Source organism: Fibroporia radiculosa (assembly GCF_000313525.1).
Source record: "Fibroporia radiculosa TFFH 294 genomic supercontigs, scaffold2508, whole genome shotgun sequence".
Taxonomy (NCBI): domain Eukaryota; kingdom Fungi; phylum Basidiomycota; class Agaricomycetes; order Polyporales; family Fibroporiaceae; genus Fibroporia; species Fibroporia radiculosa.
Window position 1 is genome coordinate 30,166 of NW_012133353.1, and position 19,587 is coordinate 49,752.

Consider the following 19,587-nt stretch of genomic DNA (forward strand, 5'->3'; position numbering starts at 1 on the left):
GCGTCGTTGATGGGCCAGATACAGGATCGGATACAAGAATGGAATCTGTCCACGTGACCATCTCTTCATGGCGGGCGAGCTCCTACTACAGGCTTGTCTACTCGCCACAATGCCTCCAGGCAAGAAGCCTCCATCAATCTCCAAATCCCGCGAACTCGTTCCCGTGGGTCCCCGGGAAGTATTCGCCAAAAATGCCAGTCGCCGCGACAAGGACGGGAACAAGCCCCTCACGGCCCGTGCACTCGTCCTCCGCAATGGAAAGCACGGTGCACAAGGTACAGGCGAATTGATGCTAATGAGCAGAATGAGCGGAAGAGAGAAACTTGATCTCCTCAGTGGTAGGTCAACATGCATCTCAATGTATCAAGGACTCACGACTCCTGGGCGCAGAGGATCTTATCGAACGCTCGAAGAGAGCGCTGGGAAATCCTTTTAGGCTGGATCAATGCCTGAACATCGCAGACTCCCAGCTCGCAAGTATGCTCGAATGTGCATTACTTACACCCTGCACCCGCTTAATTCCTCGATCTCTCATGCCTAGGTAATCTCGATGAGATACTCAGCCTGCAAGATCCAGATATCTTCTATGACAAAATTCGCACAGAAATCAAGGCTCGTACTCCTCAAACGTCCGCTAACAGCACTTTCGACCCGCTACGAAATCCCAGTTATGTTGCTTCGATCGTATCAGCCAGGTATGGTCCTAGTGCATTTGTTGTTTTACGGCGGTGCTACACACATTCTCGTCATTTTCGGAACATCGTAGAATTCACAATTCGTACATGTTAGCCTCCGCTTGGAAGCTCGTCGGGGATATCCTTCGCGAGTTCGGAGAGGACGGTATTGAGGACAGCAACATTAAAGCCCAACTGAAGAGGAATGCTAATCTGAGGTCCCGGTACCTCATTTTGTACGATATAGTGAATGTAATTGCAGAAGCTAGCCAGGCCAAATTTGCCCTCCTTGCAACGACTGCTCGTACGCATATCGATACTGGCGTTCGCACTCATTTGGCTAACCTGCTGCCAGCACGTTATTCCCAATACTTCAAGCCATTACAGGACAGTGGTACAAATCAACCAGAATATGTTTTCGACTTCTTCCGCGTGAGGGACGTACACAAGTCATTCATCGACTCAATCATCGTGGAGCTCTGCCTACCACAATCTACGATACCACGGCAGATTTTATACCAAATCCTCCATGAAGCCGTCGAGGAAACCCCCCGTGATGCGAAGCGTTTCCCGCAGGCTGTCTGGGACGCAGTAGGCGACCTGTCGGTAGGTATCCCGGAATGTCCAAATCGATGGACGCTTCGGCGGCTTTTCAACGCCAAATAATTTCGTCTTCCAGGTGATTGTGCAGTTGCAAGAGTATCTTGAGACGCCTTTATTGGGTCCCGATGGCGAAGCATGGAAGAAGCTTCCCCGAGAGATGCCCGAAGATTACGAGAACTGGGTCGATGCGCAAATATATTCAGAGATGGCCTCGGAGATGTGCGCGAGTTTTGAAAATACCATATACCCATTAGAGAGAACAAAATCTCGACAGGTGCTCGATAACATGTGGAAATTTGTAAACCTCGTTCGTCTTTTTCTTTTTCAGGTTAATTTTGCATACATGCCTTCCATTAACGAGCTGCTATCAATAGAACTATAAAGCTACTAGTGGGAAGGATATTGATACACTATGGCAGCTGGATGATGTGAAACAGCGCACGCCACAGTGGCATGCATTCTACATCCCAACGAGAGGAGCCGCTGACGACGACGGCGACGACATGCCTAGCCTTGTACCCATCAAGAGCAAGGGACAGCCGGGAGTGAAGAGTAAAGCAGGAAAGTTTCTCGCTATCACGAATGGCCCTGCGGACGATAGCGATAGCTCTATGCCATCATTACAGTCCGTATCTGGATCAGATGATTTTAATAGCGAAGAGGATGATGATGATGAGGAGGACGAAGATGAGGACGACAGTGGAGATTCGGAGGCCGGCTATGACACAGATGAAGAGGATGCGCTTCGTGATATGTTGAGAGAGGCAATGGATACGGCCCTAGCGGATCCAGACTTCCTAAACCCCAATAGTGCCGCACCGGAGTTCGATGTACTAGCAGATGAGCGCAAAGGCAATCCTTTCCTAAAGTTGTTGGGTTCGCTCAGGGGTAAGTGGATTGATTTCGTGCTCTCTTCAGGAGATGACTCATGCACTATAGGACGAATGTTTTCGTCGAATCCCACGTTGAAGACTACGAAGAGAACAGAACCTCGACGTCCATTTGCGGCCAGACAATCATCTAAAGCTCCCCCACCCCATCATGCTTCTACGTCACCTGCTCAGGCTGCAGCCAAGTTCACAACTCCATCATCCAATGCCAGTATGTCCTATCAATGGGAAGCTTGGAAATCGGCTAACAAGCAATGGGATATTTCACAGCAGCACCTAAGAGTCACAAGACCACTATGGAGGAAGTTGAAGACGAAGACGAGACACGCTCTGTTGCCAAGAAGAAAAAGAAAAAGCCGAAGAAGAAGAAAAAGCCTGCGGTGACAGAGGGCTCTCTGCCTGCTGTAGATGCTGCACAAGCGGAGGCCAGGCCGACTACTCCTACAAAACCTACTCCCGCTAATGGCAAATTGGGGGTGCCCACTTCGCCTTCTTCAAAGAAGATTGTGCCTCCTAAGTCGCCTGTGAAACCTGCACGTACATCGACGATCAACAGCTCGACAACGACGCTACCGTACATGTCCACTACCTCCCTCCCTTTGCCACAAGGTCAGTCGGTGCAATCAGGACATGGATACATGCAGACGGAGGGTGTAAAGCTGAAGGAGAAGGTGAAGTCACGGCCTGATTATGGCAACCTCGCATCGCTCCCAGAGAAGAAATCTTTCTTCAGCAGATTCAAGGCGGACAAGCCACGGGAAGAGGAGCCCGCAATGAAGGGCAACAAGTTCAGCTTCTTTTCCAGGCTGTCTAAGAAAACATCAATGTATATGCATCAACTCCTGAATACTTCGGAAGACGATAAGAAAGGTCTTGCGCCCATGAAGTGGGAGCATTTCCTCAAGGCGAGTTCCTAATCTATGCACTAGATTTACTTTGAGTAACGTTTATACAGGTTATGCGTGAGATGGGGTTCAAGTATGACCCCAGTACTGCAGGTTCGAGCGTGAGGTTCGACCCCCCTGATCCCCGCGATACGGTTAGCACTCGGTTGCCATATTCTGGTACTGAATTATGCTGACAACACCGTTGTCTAGCCAATTACGTTCCATCGGCGTGAGTGCCATTTTCTCTGTTCATGAACCAAACTAACTATTGAGATAAGCTCATCCCGATTCCACGCTGTATCCCGTTATGCTGAAAGACTTTGGCAAGAGATTGAAGCGGACGTATGGATGGTCCGAGGAAGATTTCTACAAAGCGGCCCGTTGATTGTGTTCGAGCCATAACCGTTCTGTAGCAGTGTTTGTATTTTGCACGAACTTGCTCGTTTCGTTGTTGTCCTCTGTGTAGCTGGGTAGTGTACCAAGTCTGTACCAATGTCCGAATTTTATCTCGTGATAAGTCTAAACGCGCGGTGCTGGCGCCTTTCGATCACTTCCCTGACGGCTCTGGTCTGCCTTTGGCTGTGATGGCTGCTCGACCTCCCCCCGCGCGTCCGCACGTCGGACTCAACCCGTCTCATCGGTTTTCTTCGTATACCATACCTGACTGGGCAGAGGACGATGCTTGGGACAGCGGGTCTGACTCTGAGGCACCACATAACTCAGGATGGCACAACCGCTCTACCACCAGACGGGACTCATCTGCGGCATCTGCACCCAAACCTGTGCCCCGGCCGAAACTGAAGAGCTCCTCATCGACACTCGCATCCTCATATACCCACATCAATCACCCCAGTCCTAGCTCTTATCCCGTCAAGCAGGAGGTCCAGCCACCCAAGAACGGATGGACCATCGTTAGAAAGTCATCAGATCAGCGGGGAAGTTTCGACGCCCGTGAGGTGGAAAGACCAGGAGATGGAGGCGCGTACGAGGATGTCGAAGGCGACATGATTATTGGTGACCTAGAGCCGGAAGCCATGGAGCAGCCTGCTGCTTCCCATACCAAAGTGAGGCAAGACAAGAGCTCCGTCAGAGATGATGTCGAGGGCATCGTCAACGGTACATCCAGAGTATATCTGCGCATCGCACCAACTTCTCATCCACAAGCTAGATCCGTTGCATATTATCCAGCGTCGCCCGTCGAGAAAACTATCAAAATCACAGGTAGGGGCAGATGCAGGCGTCCGCGCGGAGAAGCTGGATCGCGAGCGATCTATCCGGACGAACAGGCGGCAGAAATTTGTCGAGTGTGTAACCCATGAGGACGTGAACATGGCCCAGCTACGCAAGCTTGCGTGGAATGGAGTGCCCAGCGATCTGCGTCCCATAGTGTGGCCACTACTTCTCGTGAGTATTCCCTCACAGTGCCATTACGTTTGCTTATCACCGGTATCCAAGGGATATCTCCCTCTCCCAGCCCCTCTGCGCGCCTCTACACTGGCAAGAAAACGACAGGAATACCAGTCACTAGTCGAGCTTGCCTTCTCTCGCAATCGAGAAGGTCTCGACCAGCAGATATGGCATCAAATTGAGATAGACGTCCCTCGTACCCGGCCGGGCGTGCGCCTATGGATGCAGGCGGCCACACAGCGAGTACGTGATAACTGATCTCTTTACACGCAGACACCGACCGTTATACAGAGCCTAGAGCGCATATTGTATGTTTGGGCTATACGACATCCTGCAAGTGGATATGTTCAGGGCATTAACGACCTAGCCACGCCCTTCTTTCAGGTCTTCCTCTCTGCGTATATCGGTACATCGTCCGGCTGTCTCGTCTTGTAAAATATACTCAATTGCTTTATTGACAGATTTAAATCCTGAGGAATTTGACCCGGCCTTGCTTCCAAAAGAAGTTCTCGATGCTGTCGAGGCTGATACGTTTTGGTGCCTTTCCCGTCTTCTCGACGGCATTCAGGACAACTACATTGCCACTCAGCCTGGAATTCAGAGAAGCGTCAAGCGCATGGCCGAACTTGTTGCGCGTATCGATGGTCCGTGTCCTTCGATTTTTTAAAAACCTTGTGAACGAGAGCTGAAGGAGCTACAGCGCCGCTGGCGGCGCATCTGGAGGCAGAAAATGTTGAATTCATGCAGTTCGCATTCCGTTGGATGAATTGCTTATTGATGCGCGAGATCAGTGTACAAAATACCATTCGCATGTGGGATACCTATCTGGTATGTGATCTTTTTCGTGATTCTTGTCGGATTCAGGCTCAGACACTCACAAACGACAGGCCGAAGGACCAGATGCATTTTCTCAGTTTCATCTATATGTATGCTCCGCGTTCCTCGTTAGGTGGAGCAAGAAACTTCGTGAGATGGATTTCCAGGTTCGTCCAAGCGACCTGTCTTAGATGCCAAAAGCTCAGTCCGGTTTCCAGGGCATCATTATGTTCTTGCAATCCCTACCCACACAAGGGTGGACAGACCATGAGATTGAAATGCTTCTCAGCGAGGCATTTGTACACTACTCAACATGGCATAACGCGCAGAGCCATTTCGGCAAGTGATCGTTTACTGATCATTTTCTCTATTCCCCGACCACGGTTGTACGATGTGCGGATGAAAGTAATTATTTGCATCAGAATGATTGATACTAATTGAACTGCATCGGAAGTCCATGCGCATGCATCAAAACACTGTAAGATTGGCGCACAGATGCAACAACTCATGATTGCGACTTTCCACGGACAAATTCTATTTCCCGATCAAGAGCAGACTTCAAAGCATTTGCTTGCTCTTCTGTCTTTGTCCGTATGCGATATGGCGTCGAAGTGCCCTCATTGTGACCGATGAACGAAACAGTGTTTTTTGAAACGGTAGCATTCATGCCTGAGTAGATGATAAAGTTCTACAGAAGCAGTTTGCGTTAAAATTCATTGGCATATAAGGACGCCGTTTTCAACTTACAATTGTGATCTTGCCCGTGCTGCTGTTCCTCAGCAGTATTCGTCTTGCGTCTGTGTCGTTATTCGTTTTGAGACGCAGCACACCTAAGTGCCAGAAGACATAAGCGAACCCGAAGGCCGGGACGTATTTAATACTTACCGACGCCTAAATCACTCCATTCGTTCTTTCCATCACGCTTCATCATCTTGAAAACCTTGCTCCTGATCTCGTGGGTCGTCACTTCATTCTCTTCGCCCTCACCCTCCATATCGTGTACAGAAGTTGATATCAATTGAGGTTGAGGCTCGGCTTCGGCTTCTGGCGCAGGTGTACTTGTACCTGACTCGCCGCTCGCATTCTCTTCCGTAAGGGCCTTGCCAGAATCCGACTTGGCTGAGGATCCGAAAGTAAATGTAGGCAGCTTGCTCGGAATAGTGGCCGTCTCTCCGTCGGGGGTTTTGGGTGGGCTACCGAAGTTGAAGCCAACTGGATTACCTATACTTCCGGCCTTGCCGAAACCACTAAACCCACCGAACTTAGTAGATGCCGCGGAAGAAGCAGCACCGAATGTGAATGAGGTTGTCGATTTCTCTGGCGTGGCGAAAACAGACGTTCCGCCGAAGAGGCTTGATCCAGATGTAGAGCCGCTACTCGCTTGGGCGGCTGCCTCTTCGTCCTTGACATCCTTCGTTTTGTCCTTGTCATCGCCTAGCTTACCGAAAATGCTGGCAGATCCAGATGGTGGCGCATTCGAGAACGCGAACGAATTCGACTTTGAAGACGCACCCTCCTCAGCTTTGATGGTGGAAGAGTCACTCTTACCAAAACCGAACATTGATTGAGGAGAGGTGCCGCTAGAAAATGGAGAAGCCGTCGCACCAAAGGGGGAGGATGTTGACTGCGCGAGCGAGAAGGGAGACGACGAGGATGACGATGAACCTGAGCTACCAAAGGTGAACGCCGACTTGGGTGGTGCAGGCGCTGTGCTAGCAGACGTATTTGAAGCGCTTGAGCTTGGGCTTAACGTGAAGCCAGTAGTATTACCAGACGTGTTTGAAGCGCCTGAGCTTGAGCCAAACGTGAAGCCAGTAGTACTACTAGACGTTTTAGCAGCGTCCGCCACACTAGAACTCGACGTGGGTGCAGGTGGCGACGAGATTGTCGATGCGCCAAATCCAGTGAAAGAGGATGGAGGCTTGGGCATAAAAGCTGAGCCTAACGAAGGGGCTGATGGACTGGCAGCTGGCGGTTTCGTTGAGGTGGCAGCATCCCAGCTCGGTAAACGTGACTCCGTACTAGCACTTCGAATGGTCTTCACCTTCTCGTCGTATTCTGTTTGCGCAGACAGACGCATGTTCTTGTATTGCTCAAGAACACCGGCAATATCAATGAACGGGTCTGATTCAACTGCCTTGGCCACAGCGGACAAGAATGAAGTATTGAGACCACGGAGTGCGAGTAGGTACCGCACTTCTTCCCTGAGCGCGTCATCTTCTGCGTCTGTAGGGGCTGCATCTAATTTCTGCTTGGTCGCCGGAGGATCAGGGGCTGCACTCAAGAACGACGCAAATGTTTTAGTGGCCCGCGACGCGGAAGGAGCGACAGGAGGGCCGCTCGCCGTGACAGAAGCGATCCCACTGGTGTTTGAAGATGGTCCAAATATAAACGTGCTAGCTGAAGGTGGTGGCTGGGTTGATGGTGCTTGTGTTGTGGGAGCAGCGAAGGAGAACGATGTTGAGCTGTTAGTGGTCGCGCCGAAGCCAGAAAAGCTAGAGAACTTGGGTGGCGGCTGTGAATGCAACATTTTGAGTTCCGCACTCTGAGAGGGAAAACGCGAACTGACCTCCGCTGTAGAAGATAAAGCGGGCACTGACGGTGCTGGTACCGTACGCGGTGCCGCTGAACCTGCAGCCGCAGCTCCCGCCATAGATCGTCTAGGAAGGCCCTTAATTCTGGAGACAGTTACGGATGAGAGTCACTGGACGAAACCACGACAAGAACGCACGGCCTCCTCGAAAGTTCTGTCTGGTCTGCTCTTCTAAAGCCTTGGCCTGGCGAGCTTTCCTGTAGTAGGCCAGGTGTCAGTCGCTGCAATCCATACAAGCATACAGAAGGCAATACCTCAATTTCCTCGTCGTCCTCAGCATCATCCTTCGTAAGCTGCTTGTCTGCGCTCCGTTTCATGGTCGAGGCTTTGCTGAAATCGTAGAGCGACTGCAAGTACGCGGCGTTCGCGTTGAGCGTGCGGCATGACCAGCCACAACTTAGTCTAAGAGAACCGGTTCTTTACATAACGATCCGATCTACCACCACTGAAGTCGAGCCGGATCGGTCCGCAGACGATTGAATCAAAGTCACAGCCATTCGCACTCGTTCCTGAAACTATTCTATCAGTCACAGTCACATATTACTTGAACGTGTCCATAAGTTCGTGTGCTAAGTATGCACTTATTGATTAATGTACAAGCTCGCGTGCGAAACAGTGATCCAGTCCTCCATTATTCACAATACCTGCTACACTTTGATTCAACCAGCGCGGTAGACGGCCGGGCCGGCAACAACATGCGAATTCAAAAGAGAGATATTCGCCGGTGTAACTGTGATATTAGAATCTGTGACCAACACGAACCTAAGGGCAAGCTCAATGTCTGTTCCTGATAACGAAGAAAGAGGGCGTGACGTACAAGGTGCCGTTGAAAGTCAGAGAGGTGCCGTCACCATAAATCGTCCCGCCGGGCTGCTGAGTGACCCCCGTGTTGACCCCCGTGTTGTTACTCACGTTCGTGAGCGGTGTGTACGTTGTATTGAGCTGAGAAATCCAGGCGACAAACTGGACCAAGAAACAACGGTATCAGCAGCATATACACGTCACGCACCCAAGCAGTTGTGTCAAAAGGGGGTTAAGAGATATATGACGATAAGTTGTGACATGAATTGGGTTACCCACCTGAGGCGTACCGGCAGTCGTGTTCGTGGTGTACGAATTGTTAGGACCAACAGGTATCCCGGGCGATTCCCAAGACAGACTGACGGACTGTCCAGGAGTAGAAAATGCAGTTTCATTCACGCTGACCGTGGGGCCCGAGCTGTTGGACAACATCGTGAAGTTCGGATTGTTCTGATAAATTTGTGCAGGGGATGAATGAGCGCACGAAAAAATTTTAAGGGATACATACGGTGATATTGAGTGCAGGGAAGTTCTGGAATTCCACGCGGTTATTTTCCGCAGGGCATGAAACGATAAACGGTGCTATCAACGTCCACTGCATGCTCTGGGTGATAGCCGGATTGAAGGCAAACTAGGGCAGCAAATGTTAACGTAACTCTCGGGAGAAGTCGAAACTACTCACTGGCATGGGGAATATTCCCTGAAGTTGTCTGAAAATCATCTCCTGCCTCGCTTCAACTGTAACGGTTTGGAGTATTAATTGTGCTGCAGCACGAGAATCAAGGTGTTCAAGGAAACCATAGGCTCCGGCCTCGCCCACGCGCGTGACCTAACCAAAGATATAAAAATGCAAATGACGGACATGCAAAAAACTGACCATCTCACTGAACTGTATGAAGTCTTGCGCGGTTTCGACTGGATACGAATAATTGCAGGGCTTTGAGGCGTTGTTAGCTAATTAAAGGGGCGTAGATTAATTCCACCAGAAGAGCATTGAGAATAGACTACATACGTCCAAGAATATTGGTGAGCAAAATCGCATGTCCAAGCTCCTGATCCGCCATATACTCAATTATGAACTGGTCGTCCATAGTGATATTGTTGAACTCAAACTCCTGAGCAGAAAATTCGGCGAGGCCATGATGGAAGAGGTCCAGCTCGAGAAATTCTTGGTAGAGGGCAAGATTCTGAACCCAAAGGAGTTGGCACAAAAATCGAGGCGGAAAGTCTCATAGCTTACCAACGACTGGAAGTCGAAGTCACTCAATGGCTGATAGACAGGTGACGAAGAGTTTGTGTCTAGCCCACCCGTTGGTGTGAATGGCGCGGCAGACACAACCTTAGCAAAGACACCGGTAAGGAGAGGGAGAGCCAGAAAATACATGGTTTGTGAGCTGGGAGCGAGAATCGAGGTACGATTGGGGCTACGGTCTCCTTTAAGAGGTCTAAACATGACTACATCTGCTGAGCAGCGGCGGGTTACTAAGAGTACAGATGACGACAAACATGACGGGAAGGGGCGGACACACCAATAGCCACGGGTGCCATGCAATCGAGGAGAGGGGAAGTCTTAGGATAATTGCATTTGCTTAACTTCCCCTAGCCCACCTTCCATTAGCATACAGCCGAGGCTTCCGTTGATAGAGTCAGGAATGAGGCACATCCTTTACCATGTCACGGGCTCCTGAGCAAAAAAAAACGCCCCAATGAGCGGGGCTAGTTTCGTCGGCATCGGAGGACGACAGACTTGAACTTGCCGCCGTCACAACGACTTGAACCCGTTGGTAGCGCCATCGTTGTTCCAGTGTTCTTCGCTGTTACGGGTATAAATACAGAATGCGACCGATCTTGTCTGCAAGCTGCGAGAATTGCGAAGTGGCTCATACTCAGGAGAAAGGCTGCGCAGCGGTAGGAGCCAAGACGTTGAGGCGAATTTGGAAATGAAAGGCGCCCAATTTCAAGCGAGCCACAGTGCACATGCACAGCCACAACTACAGCAATCCACCCGCCGCATCACTCAGTAGACACCGTCACCTCCCACAGCTTGTTCAACTTGGTTATACGCACTCGCTCGTTGTTGAACAATAGTGAGATATCTCGGTCTTAGCTTGAAGAAAACGCATTTGTCAATATATGCTGTCTTTACAACCATCACGGCATACCAGATAGTCGGACCTGGGCCTGTTATCCAGTGACTCTAGGTGATAAAGATACCAATCAATGCCTCACGGATTTAAAGCGACAAGCCTGGTAGGAGTTGGAGTGTGTGGTCGTACCGGTAAGCACCATAATAATAGCGCCAGATTTCTGCCAGGACTGTGTCCAGACTTGCATTTTGAGGGCGCACGGCGACCGCGCTGCATCTCGAGTACTCTCAGGATTTTCTTTGGTTTCGCGTTCTCTGAAAATGGGGCACTCACATTTACGCTATTCCAGTCAAACGTGTGCGCGATCCACATGGAATCTTAAGCTCTAGTGGCTCCGCATGCCGATATGCCGGGTCTACCTCGGAGCGAGGTTCCAATCCGAGTTTCAATGTATGCATCGCATCTGCGGAGTCGGCCTGAACCGAGTGCGGGTACAGTAGGTACCTTCGCCGGTCCGACCTGCGCACCTAGGAACTTGTATGAGCACTTTGGCGAATTGCAGATACGGGCTTGGGTGAGTGGCTTTAAGACCAAGTGTCCACGATCGTGAGTGTTTCCCCAGTTCATAAACGGGGAGCCATGTGCTTTGTATCACGAGAGTACCTAAGCGGACTCGTATCGCTTGTTTGTGGCACGGTAGTCTGATCGCAAATAGTTCATAGATGGGCACACGATGTATTCTCGCTTGGGTCGATGTGCTCGGGAAATATTGTTACAAACCAACCCAGAAGTTTGGGGTTCTAACAAGCGCGAATTCTACCCTTTTCGACTACCGCGATCTCAGCTTTGCACGTGTTAATCTTGGCCAACGTAAATCTCCCTGTCCATGAAACCATGTTATTGTATGCTAGGCGAGCGGACCTACCAGAATTATGCCGCTTTTCTTTGATGATCATGGTCTTCGCCCATTCTTGTCGCCTCTGCCGCAGTGTTTCATCAGTCGCAGCTGGGCGAATGATTCAAATACCTATATGTATCGTGGCCTATCTATGCAAATCATGTCTCTGATTTGAGAGGTCTGTCTGTTTTAGGCAGCTGCAAGACTGTGCCTTGCTTTCAATGCTAGACTGACTCTGTGATTCTGACTTTTGGTCACAGTGCAGTCAGATGATGGGGGTTCCCTGCCAGCCTACTATGGTGTTCTCATGGATGCCACTTAGCCACATCAACTTGAAGGTTTTGTCACTTTTGTGAGTGAAATTCATGCTCCACTTGATCAATGACGCCAACTAAGTCCGCTCCACCAAGATACCGCCAAGTACGAATCCAGACCTGCACCAGGAAACAAAGCGCTATAGGGATCGTTCTGTAGCATAAGCCGCTTTACCAGACATTCGGGACTATACACGACTAGAAGACTCTGGAGCAGCTCCTGGCGCAGAGATCCTTCCGCGTGATTCGTTCCTGGTCGTTATGTACGTAGTACTGGCGCCGAACGGATCTGGAGCTCACAGCAGTTCTCCTGACAGTTTGCTTTCGACACATACCATCTCTTCTAACCTCCGCCCTCGGTGGCGCCACGCGATCACTGGAGGACGCTGGGCAGTCATGCGGTACCGCCTAGTGCCGCTCTCCATGTAAATTCTACTAGGAATGACGGATATGGTGCGTCCGCAGCGGGCACATGGAACGATTGAGTGAATTTGCTATCTGATCCAGGCTATCTCGCGCTTCGCATTCAAGCTTCCCTCTCGCCGGTATCAGGCAATTTCGTCTACGCAGAGAAGTATACAGCCTCTCGGCAGCAAGCAGTTTGGTAAAGATTGTGACACGATGGCATTCGGGTTGGAGGACGGAAGTAGATCAATGGGGCCCTCAAACGTGTCATGTTGTCGGACCGTTGCGATGAGACGTGTCTGTTTGGTGGCCGATAACGGGGACTATCCGCATGCATCAAACGCGGTGGCCCTGGGAGCCAAGTCAACTAGAACTTCTCGCGTCAAATGCTCCTCCATGATCTATGAGTCTCACCGACTCTCACAACGCACGATCCAGTGATCCACCATAGCGTGGCCGGAGGCTGACCGTCTATTTTTGCTGTTATCGGGCTCTCTTATAGTTCGTCCCTCGGTCGACACCCCGCCGATTCCTCGTCCGTCTCGTCCGCTACGAGACCTGGATTGTCTATTACAGGTGAGTCCAAGGGTGAAGCCATGCTGCATCGAGTTCCCAGAAGATGCATGCTGCTCGGGCACGTGAGCGCGCAGACGCGTCTTCGGGAATCGGCGTTAAGCAACGCGCCCAAGGGGGCGGTCCATCCGGCCTGAACACACTGTTCTGTGTCATGGGGCCATCGACGCTCGCTCGTCTCTGGGGCTGTTGTTCCGCGGCTCGGGGGCATCTTGCGCGTCCATGCCCTGCTTGCCATATCAGATCCCTTGCATCCTTCCGTGTGCCTTGTCAACGCGCTCTACAAGTAAACAGGCCAAGTCCGTCCTCGGACTTATTCGTCTAAAGATATCATCCCGTTATGTCAAGCAGGCATTTTCTCCGTGCCTTCAATCATGGGTCATCTGTCTTTACACGGGCAATTCGCTTCCAAGCAGCTGCGTGCAATCCCAGGGCTGTCCCGATGCTGAGACGCGTTCATTACCCATATAAAGGGCACACCATGTTTTTAGCTTTTCCTCAAGTCCGGGGCCCCGTGGAACTTTGCTAATCCTCCCTGCTGTAGGGCTTACCTGACGGTCTACCATGCTCCGCCTTCCAGTGCTGCTCACGCTATGTTCCTTGCTGGGATCGGCGATTGTGACCGTTTCAGGTCTCGGCTCACAGTGCTCGACAGCCCTCAGTGGCGGGACTGCAGCTCCCGGTGACCCATACTGGCTTCAAAATATCACCCACCAAGGGTATGCGCCGTACGCTCCAGATCCATCCACCTACCCAGTCTATCGCAACGTCAAGGACTATGGCGCTGTGGGCGATGGTGTTGCAGATGACACAGATGCCATAAAGTGAATCCTGACGGCTGGCCAGAATCACATTCATGCTAACATGATTCAATGACAGCGCAGCTATCTCGTATGGAACCCGATGCGGCGACGGCTGTGGTTCGTCTACGTAAGAGAATACAAACCGTGTTCTTGTCCATCCACGCTAACCACCGGCGAACAGGACTACTCCAGCCGTTATCTTCTTCCCTCAAGGGTAAGCTTGGGTGGTTGTGCTGGACATTGCTCTTTGCTAACACTTCATGACAACATTAGGACCTATCGCGTCTCGGGCGCCATCGTTGCGTACTACTACTCGGTACTTGTCGGGGATGCCAGGGTTCCACCCACATTATTGGCAAGCTCGAATTTCAGTGGGGCAGCAGTCGTTGGTAAGTTCCAATTTGAGGTTAGATGCTCTCTTGCCATGTTAACGCCGCGTTAGACGCGGACCCTTACATCCCAAACGGGTACGGGGCGGAATGGTATGTTAACCAGGATAATTTGTAAGCTTCTTTGCCCATCCCAGTCTGCAGCATGGGTGACACTAAATGCTTAGCTATCGCTCCGTTCGCAACTTCGTGATCGACTTGACCGAGACGTCGGCCACCTCGGGCGCCACAGGAATCCACTGGCAAGTTTCCCAGTCGACCTCGCTTATGAACATTGTGTTCGAGATGAGCACGGCTTCCGGGACCACTCAAAGAGGTACAGTCCGTGGTTTCTCTTGTGCCACAATGTCGCTGATCGCCTCGCGCAGGTATCTACATGGAGAATGGAAGGTGAGTGGAAGCGTCACGGCATGACTTATTTATGTTACGGCTTCGCTGAATACCACCTGTCAGTGGCGGTTTCATGGGAGGTTTGTGGTCTTTATTGCCTGCACCGGGAAATTTATTGATATATCATTGGTAGACATGGTGTTCAACGGTGGCCAATATGGCATGTCTGTTGGTAATCAGCAGTAAGTAGGGGCACGGTGTTAATGCGGTACTCCCACATCGATTTACACACGAATCACAGATTCACCGTCCGGAATGTCACCATTAACAACGCCCAAACTGGTAAGCACCCCATTTATCTGCCAGTTTGCTGACTGATCGAGGGGGCATTGGCTGATTATGGCATTTAGCGGTAAGCTGTCGACACATAAGCGCTTCAGCAAGTATTAATCATGGAACTTCGCCCAGATTGACGCCACATGGAACTGGGGATGGACCTTCCAAGGTATGCACACGATCTGGACTTCCTTACAGCATTGCTTGACGCCGGTACAGGGATTACGATCAATAGTTGTGAGGTGTGTTTTTGGCGCCACCGAGTGCTAGTTGCCTGCTAAGAGGCGCATAGATCGGCTTCGCCTTGGCCACTACCAACGGTGTTACGAACGGCGACTCTCAAGGAGTTGGATCAGAAACTATCATAGATGCGGCAATAACAGACGTTACGTACTTCATTCAAACAGCTGAGGCTACCACCTCGCTTGACGGTTCCATCGTGCTCAACAACATTCAACTGACCAATGTCGGTACCGCTGTCGGCGCCGCAAACGGCGACGTTGTAGTGAGTGCATACTTAGCTGTCCAAATTCGCTCTTCTGAAATGTTTTCAGCTGGCAGGAGGCACCTTCCTCATCGATTCGTGGGCACAGGGTAACGTCTACTCTGGCACCAGTGGGACTGGCACGTTCACCCAGGGCTACATCAATTCCATTTCGCGGCCTTCCAGCGTTCTGGCCAGCTCAGGCTGGATTTTCGAAAAGGGACATCCGCAGTACATTGACTATGCGCCAAGTCAATTCATGAGCGTCAAGTCGCAGGGAGCGGTGGGCGACGCCAACACCGACGACACCGCCGCGATCCAGGCTGTCTTCGATAATGTCCGTCTCCCGCCGCATTCCGCGAGGGATCTCGTATGCTGACGTTGTTGTGCCATAGTACGCCGGGTGTTATATCATCTTCTTCGACGCTGGAATCTACTTGGTCAGCGATACGATTACTATCCCGGCTGGGTCCCAGGTCGTTGGTGAGGCGTGGACGACAATCATGGGCTACGGCGAGAACTTTGAGGACTACAACAACCCACAGGCCGTTATTCAGGTCGGCGCGTCGTCCGGCGACGAGGGCCTTGCGGAGTTCACCGACATGATCTTTTCAACCAGGGGACCAAGTAAGTGCGCAGCCTCTGGTTGTTGTGGCAGGGATCAACCGATCTTGTTGAACGATAGCGGCGGGTGCCATCGTTGTGGAATGGAACGTGCACGACCCTGCTGGACAACAGGGTGCTGCTGGGACGTGGGATACATATATCATGTCAGTGTCATGTCACTTTGCGTCTTCATCTTATTCTGACACCATCCGCGGCGCAGTCTCGGAGGCAGTAAGTCGGTCTAGCTTCGCGCTCCTTGAGGTTGACAAAGGACATCCACGCAGGGGATGGCACCAACCTGCAGTACGCCGAGTGTCCGGCGGGAAGCTCAAGCGATGGGAATCAATGCTTCGCGGCTTTCATGGGCTTGTACATCACTTCAAGCGCTAGCGCCTACCTTGAGGTCGGTGGAACTACTCCGTTGACGTAGACGCGCTCTTATCTTTCGGCCACAGGGATTGTGGGTATGGCTTGCCGATCATGACTTGGATTCATCGAGTATGTCTATTAAGACATTTTCCACATATCTCCGGTACATTGGCTGAGACTGCATACAGCTAGTGCCCAGCTGAGTCTGTGGAGCGGCCGTGGCATTCTTTCGGAATCGCAAGGCCCCGTATGGATGATCGGGACTTGTGAGTTTAGTGCCTGACTCGTTTGTGCTCTGATATTGACACTCACATGCCACAGCGAGTACGTCAAGATCAGTGCTGACGATAGCGTATACCTATTCACTTTGATATCCCCAGACGAACACAGCATCTTATACCAATATGGGCTCGTCAATGCTGCAAACCACTATATGGGCTTCATCCAGACTGAGACAGTCAGTGTCTTCATCTTTAAGAAAAAACGGATTCTGAGCTGATGGTTGGATCCCAGCCGTACTTCCAACCTGATCCCGCACCGACAGCTCCGTTCGTGCTAGATGGCAACTACGGTGATCCCACGTCATGGCCGCAAAACGCAGCATGGGCTCTCTACGTATCCAACTCACAAAACATCCTGATCTTCGGTGCGTGGCTACTGTGTCCTATGGGAGGCAGCGCTCACCTTTTTCTGCATCCACATAGGTGCCGGCCATTATAGTTTCTTCCAGGTTGGGGTATTTTGTGTTATACAGTGCGCACTATGTTAACTGAAGATTTGCAGAATTACACACAAACTTGTGATACGACCAACAACTGCCAGTCACAAATTGTTAATATCGACTCGACTTCGAGCAACATTGGAATATATGGCCTCAATACGGTGTACGCCACGTACCAGTTGAGTGTCAACTACAACAGCATCATCTACTACGGAGACAATGAAAACGGTCTCGCGGACACGGTGACAGCGTGGACTCTATCGTAGAGTCGATTGGAAAGAGGGCTGTAGATGCTCTCTCACGACAGTTTACGATCTTCATGACATGTCGAGAGTGAATCGAGATTGGCGTTAGTCTGAGGTCGTACTGAGCTGATGTACGAAGCGGCTTTTATTCTTGTTGCAAATGCTAAGGAGGATGGAATTCCATCGATGCGTTGACTGACACACTTGTATTGTTATCTGTTCTGTATTGTGCATATGGTGGCCTATAATTCCAATGTGTTGGGGCCTGCGACTGCATGAGGCTGACTAGTGGTGAACGTGCACGACACAGCGGGGTGTCCCAGCATCTCCACGGGTCTTGTGCGTGCGTGCATGCGTTCATTTCGGCCACTGCGGGTATGGAATGGCAGGGTTGCGAACGCCGCTGTTGGGCCGCAATGTGAAAGCCGACGGAAGATGGCAGCTCCGGGGAAAGATTCATCGCGGCCGCCCAACCTGTTAGGCTAGTCCACGCGAGGTGAGAATAATCGCACCACATCCGCCGCTCGTCTTAAGACGAGATTAACCTGAAGAGGATCTCTGGGCACCGCGAGCGCGAAAGGGGGAGATACGAGCGGGAGGAAGGCGAATGGCGCAAGTGTCGCGGGCAGGCGAGAGGAAGAGGAAGAGGAAGAGCAAGCAAGGTCCGAGCTAAGGTCGGGTATCGATGCAGATCAGCAGGCGAGAGGCGTGGGAACGTAGTCTGCCTTATAATCTCCTGCCTGTTTTTTTCTTTGCAAGGGCTACTCCTTCTCCTCCTGCCCCGCCGCCGTCGTGCTCCTCCTTCAACAGCGTTCTCGTCCAAATCTATGAGATTCTCCTCGCTACCTGGGTGCGTTCGCCTCAGACTCCACGTTGGTGTCTTGCGCTGACTCGTTTTGCTGCAGCGTCACATCCCTCATCCGCACCATTCTCTTCGGACCGCTTGGATTCCTCCTCGTTGACACAGACCGGCCTCCTTAGGACCTCTTGCCCTACCGCAGACCTCGTCCGCCTTTGCTCTCCCTTCTTCCATATGGGATAAATTTATTACCTCAAGTATCGGATCCAGCTCGCTGCTCCGGTCGCCGTAGTTATTTTCCAAAACTTCACACTACCCTCACGCACAACACCACTGTCCTTGCAACACTCGCTATTAACAGCAGTTGCACAGTATTTAACTGTCACCGCAGCAGTCTGTCGTCACCGCCGCAATCACCAATGTATAACGCACTCAAGACCCCCTCTTTCTTCCGTCCCATCAGCCGACCATCCTCCCCTGGTCCCACTCCCATCCCAGACCCAATGATGAATGCTGACAGAGCTGCGCGTCCTTTGTCCAAACTGTCTCTCTCCAACTTTAGGCGTCCGTCGCCGTCGCCAGTCGCCGGCCGTGCTCCCTCGACTGTGACCCAAGACGGTTCGTACATGGAAGTCCTCAGTCTCAAGCTCAGTGAGGCGGTGTCCAAAGCTCTCACTCAGCCCCCCGGGCCCGCCGCCCCCAATGAACTGCTGAACGGGAGAAGACCAATCCCGGCGGGACGTGGCCGTGCATTGGGCGCTCTGATCGCTTCGTAAGTCGGTTTCTTCTGCCAAGGCTCGGTGACAGCTCTGACTATGGCCGTAGCGAAATAAAGGCTTCTCGTGAGAACCCGCATTTGTACCGGGCATTGCTTCGCACGCTTCATCGACCACTCTCCGTGCTGTTGTCCAACCTGTCCAGCGACCTGTTGCCTCTCCTGTCGTCCGAGACGTTCCATGCCAACATCTCGCCCACGCCACAGAACCCGCTGCCGAATGCTACCCAACTCCATGCGCTCGGACTTGCCTCGTTGGCAGGCGAGCTGCTCGAAACATTTGACGGGCTTGGCCTCGGCCTCGAGACTGATATGAGGGGGGATGGCCTGAAGAACATCCGTGAAGGCCTCGTGTCGGTTGTGAAAAGAGTCGTTGACCCCATCATGAATGCCATGAAGAAAGAGTTGTTGCCAGTGTTGGAGGCACTCGAGACTGTCCCAAATGCGCCTGGCGCACCTCGCGGTACCAGATCACCCGTCTCACACCCATCTATCATGACGTTGCAGGGTCTGATGCCAATTTATTCGAAGGCATTATCACGCTGTGCTACCTCAACGACAGCTGAGAATGCGCTTGCGTCGTTTATCATTTCCCTGATCTGGCGCGGGCTCGTTGCACTCTCCGCTCGGCCAAGCCCATCTCCCTCTCCCCCTGGCTCCCCTGTTCTGTCGTCGGCATCTAATAAACCAGGTCAGAAGCGACATGCGTCGTTGTCTACCCCTCCCACGACACCGCCTCGCTTTGGTCTAAAGCTCCCACCTTCACGACCTCCGAGTCCACC

At 51.7% G+C, this 19,587-nt stretch overlaps 7 protein-coding genes across 7 annotated transcripts; 5 read left to right on the top strand and 2 right to left on the bottom strand.

The window, feature by feature from the left end:
* Positions 1 to 109: 109 nt before the first annotated feature.
* On the top strand, positions 110 to 3,084 carry FIBRA_04001 (uncharacterized protein; the record flags this gene model as incomplete). Its single annotated transcript, XM_012325821.1, has 9 exons — positions 110 to 338; positions 391 to 477; positions 542 to 695; positions 767 to 978; positions 1,030 to 1,280; positions 1,354 to 1,584; positions 1,652 to 2,165; positions 2,217 to 2,378; positions 2,438 to 3,084. 9 exons carry the CDS (start codon positions 110 to 112, stop codon positions 3,082 to 3,084), a joined length of 2,487 nt encoding a protein of 828 aa, XP_012181211.1.
* A 41-nt stretch (positions 3,085 to 3,125) lies between these two features.
* FIBRA_04002 (uncharacterized protein) lies at positions 3,126 to 3,439 on the top strand (the record flags this gene model as incomplete). The annotated part of the gene is made up of 3 exons (XM_012325822.1): positions 3,126 to 3,206; positions 3,265 to 3,283; positions 3,333 to 3,439. 3 exons carry the CDS (start codon positions 3,126 to 3,128, stop codon positions 3,437 to 3,439), a joined length of 207 nt encoding a protein of 68 aa, XP_012181212.1.
* A 199-nt stretch (positions 3,440 to 3,638) lies between these two features.
* On the top strand, positions 3,639 to 5,624 carry FIBRA_04003 (uncharacterized protein; the record flags this gene model as incomplete). Its single annotated transcript, XM_012325823.1, has 8 exons — positions 3,639 to 4,170; positions 4,223 to 4,458; positions 4,510 to 4,704; positions 4,735 to 4,867; positions 4,923 to 5,105; positions 5,162 to 5,289; positions 5,349 to 5,444; positions 5,496 to 5,624. 8 exons carry the CDS (start codon positions 3,639 to 3,641, stop codon positions 5,622 to 5,624), a joined length of 1,632 nt encoding a protein of 543 aa, XP_012181213.1.
* Positions 5,625 to 5,782: 158 nt separating this feature from the next.
* On the bottom strand, positions 5,783 to 8,187 carry FIBRA_04004 (uncharacterized protein; the record flags this gene model as incomplete). Its single annotated transcript, XM_012325824.1, has 6 exons — positions 5,783 to 5,965; positions 6,025 to 6,107; positions 6,163 to 7,792; positions 7,847 to 7,955; positions 8,009 to 8,067; positions 8,125 to 8,187. The coding sequence occupies 6 exons, from the start codon at positions 8,185 to 8,187 to the stop codon at positions 5,783 to 5,785; spliced, it is 2,127 nt and encodes a 708-aa protein (XP_012181214.1).
* Positions 8,188 to 8,529: 342 nt separating this feature from the next.
* On the bottom strand, positions 8,530 to 10,055 carry FIBRA_04005 (uncharacterized protein; the record flags this gene model as incomplete). Its single annotated transcript, XM_012325825.1, has 8 exons — positions 8,530 to 8,632; positions 8,688 to 8,833; positions 8,951 to 9,121; positions 9,180 to 9,302; positions 9,354 to 9,500; positions 9,549 to 9,625; positions 9,684 to 9,858; positions 9,912 to 10,055. The coding sequence occupies 8 exons, from the start codon at positions 10,053 to 10,055 to the stop codon at positions 8,530 to 8,532; spliced, it is 1,086 nt and encodes a 361-aa protein (XP_012181215.1).
* Positions 10,056 to 13,512: 3,457 nt separating this feature from the next.
* FIBRA_04006 (uncharacterized protein) lies at positions 13,513 to 17,252 on the top strand (the record flags this gene model as incomplete). Its single annotated transcript, XM_012325826.1, has 23 exons — positions 13,513 to 13,772; positions 13,828 to 13,878; positions 13,933 to 13,965; positions 14,025 to 14,140; positions 14,194 to 14,254; positions 14,308 to 14,456; positions 14,509 to 14,530; positions 14,594 to 14,610; positions 14,664 to 14,712; positions 14,772 to 14,812; positions 15,005 to 15,048; positions 15,099 to 15,311; positions 15,361 to 15,627; positions 15,686 to 15,917; positions 15,976 to 16,060; positions 16,117 to 16,127; positions 16,181 to 16,299; positions 16,352 to 16,394; positions 16,465 to 16,531; positions 16,587 to 16,722; positions 16,779 to 16,911; positions 16,970 to 16,995; positions 17,049 to 17,252. The coding sequence occupies 23 exons, from the start codon at positions 13,513 to 13,515 to the stop codon at positions 17,250 to 17,252; spliced, it is 2,379 nt and encodes a 792-aa protein (XP_012181216.1).
* A 1,197-nt stretch (positions 17,253 to 18,449) lies between these two features.
* On the top strand, positions 18,450 to 19,371 carry FIBRA_04007 (uncharacterized protein; the record flags this gene model as incomplete). The annotated part of the gene is made up of 3 exons (XM_012325827.1): positions 18,450 to 18,802; positions 18,856 to 19,268; positions 19,313 to 19,371. 3 exons carry the CDS (start codon positions 18,450 to 18,452, stop codon positions 19,369 to 19,371), a joined length of 825 nt encoding a protein of 274 aa, XP_012181217.1.
* Positions 19,372 to 19,587: the final 216 nt, after the last annotated feature.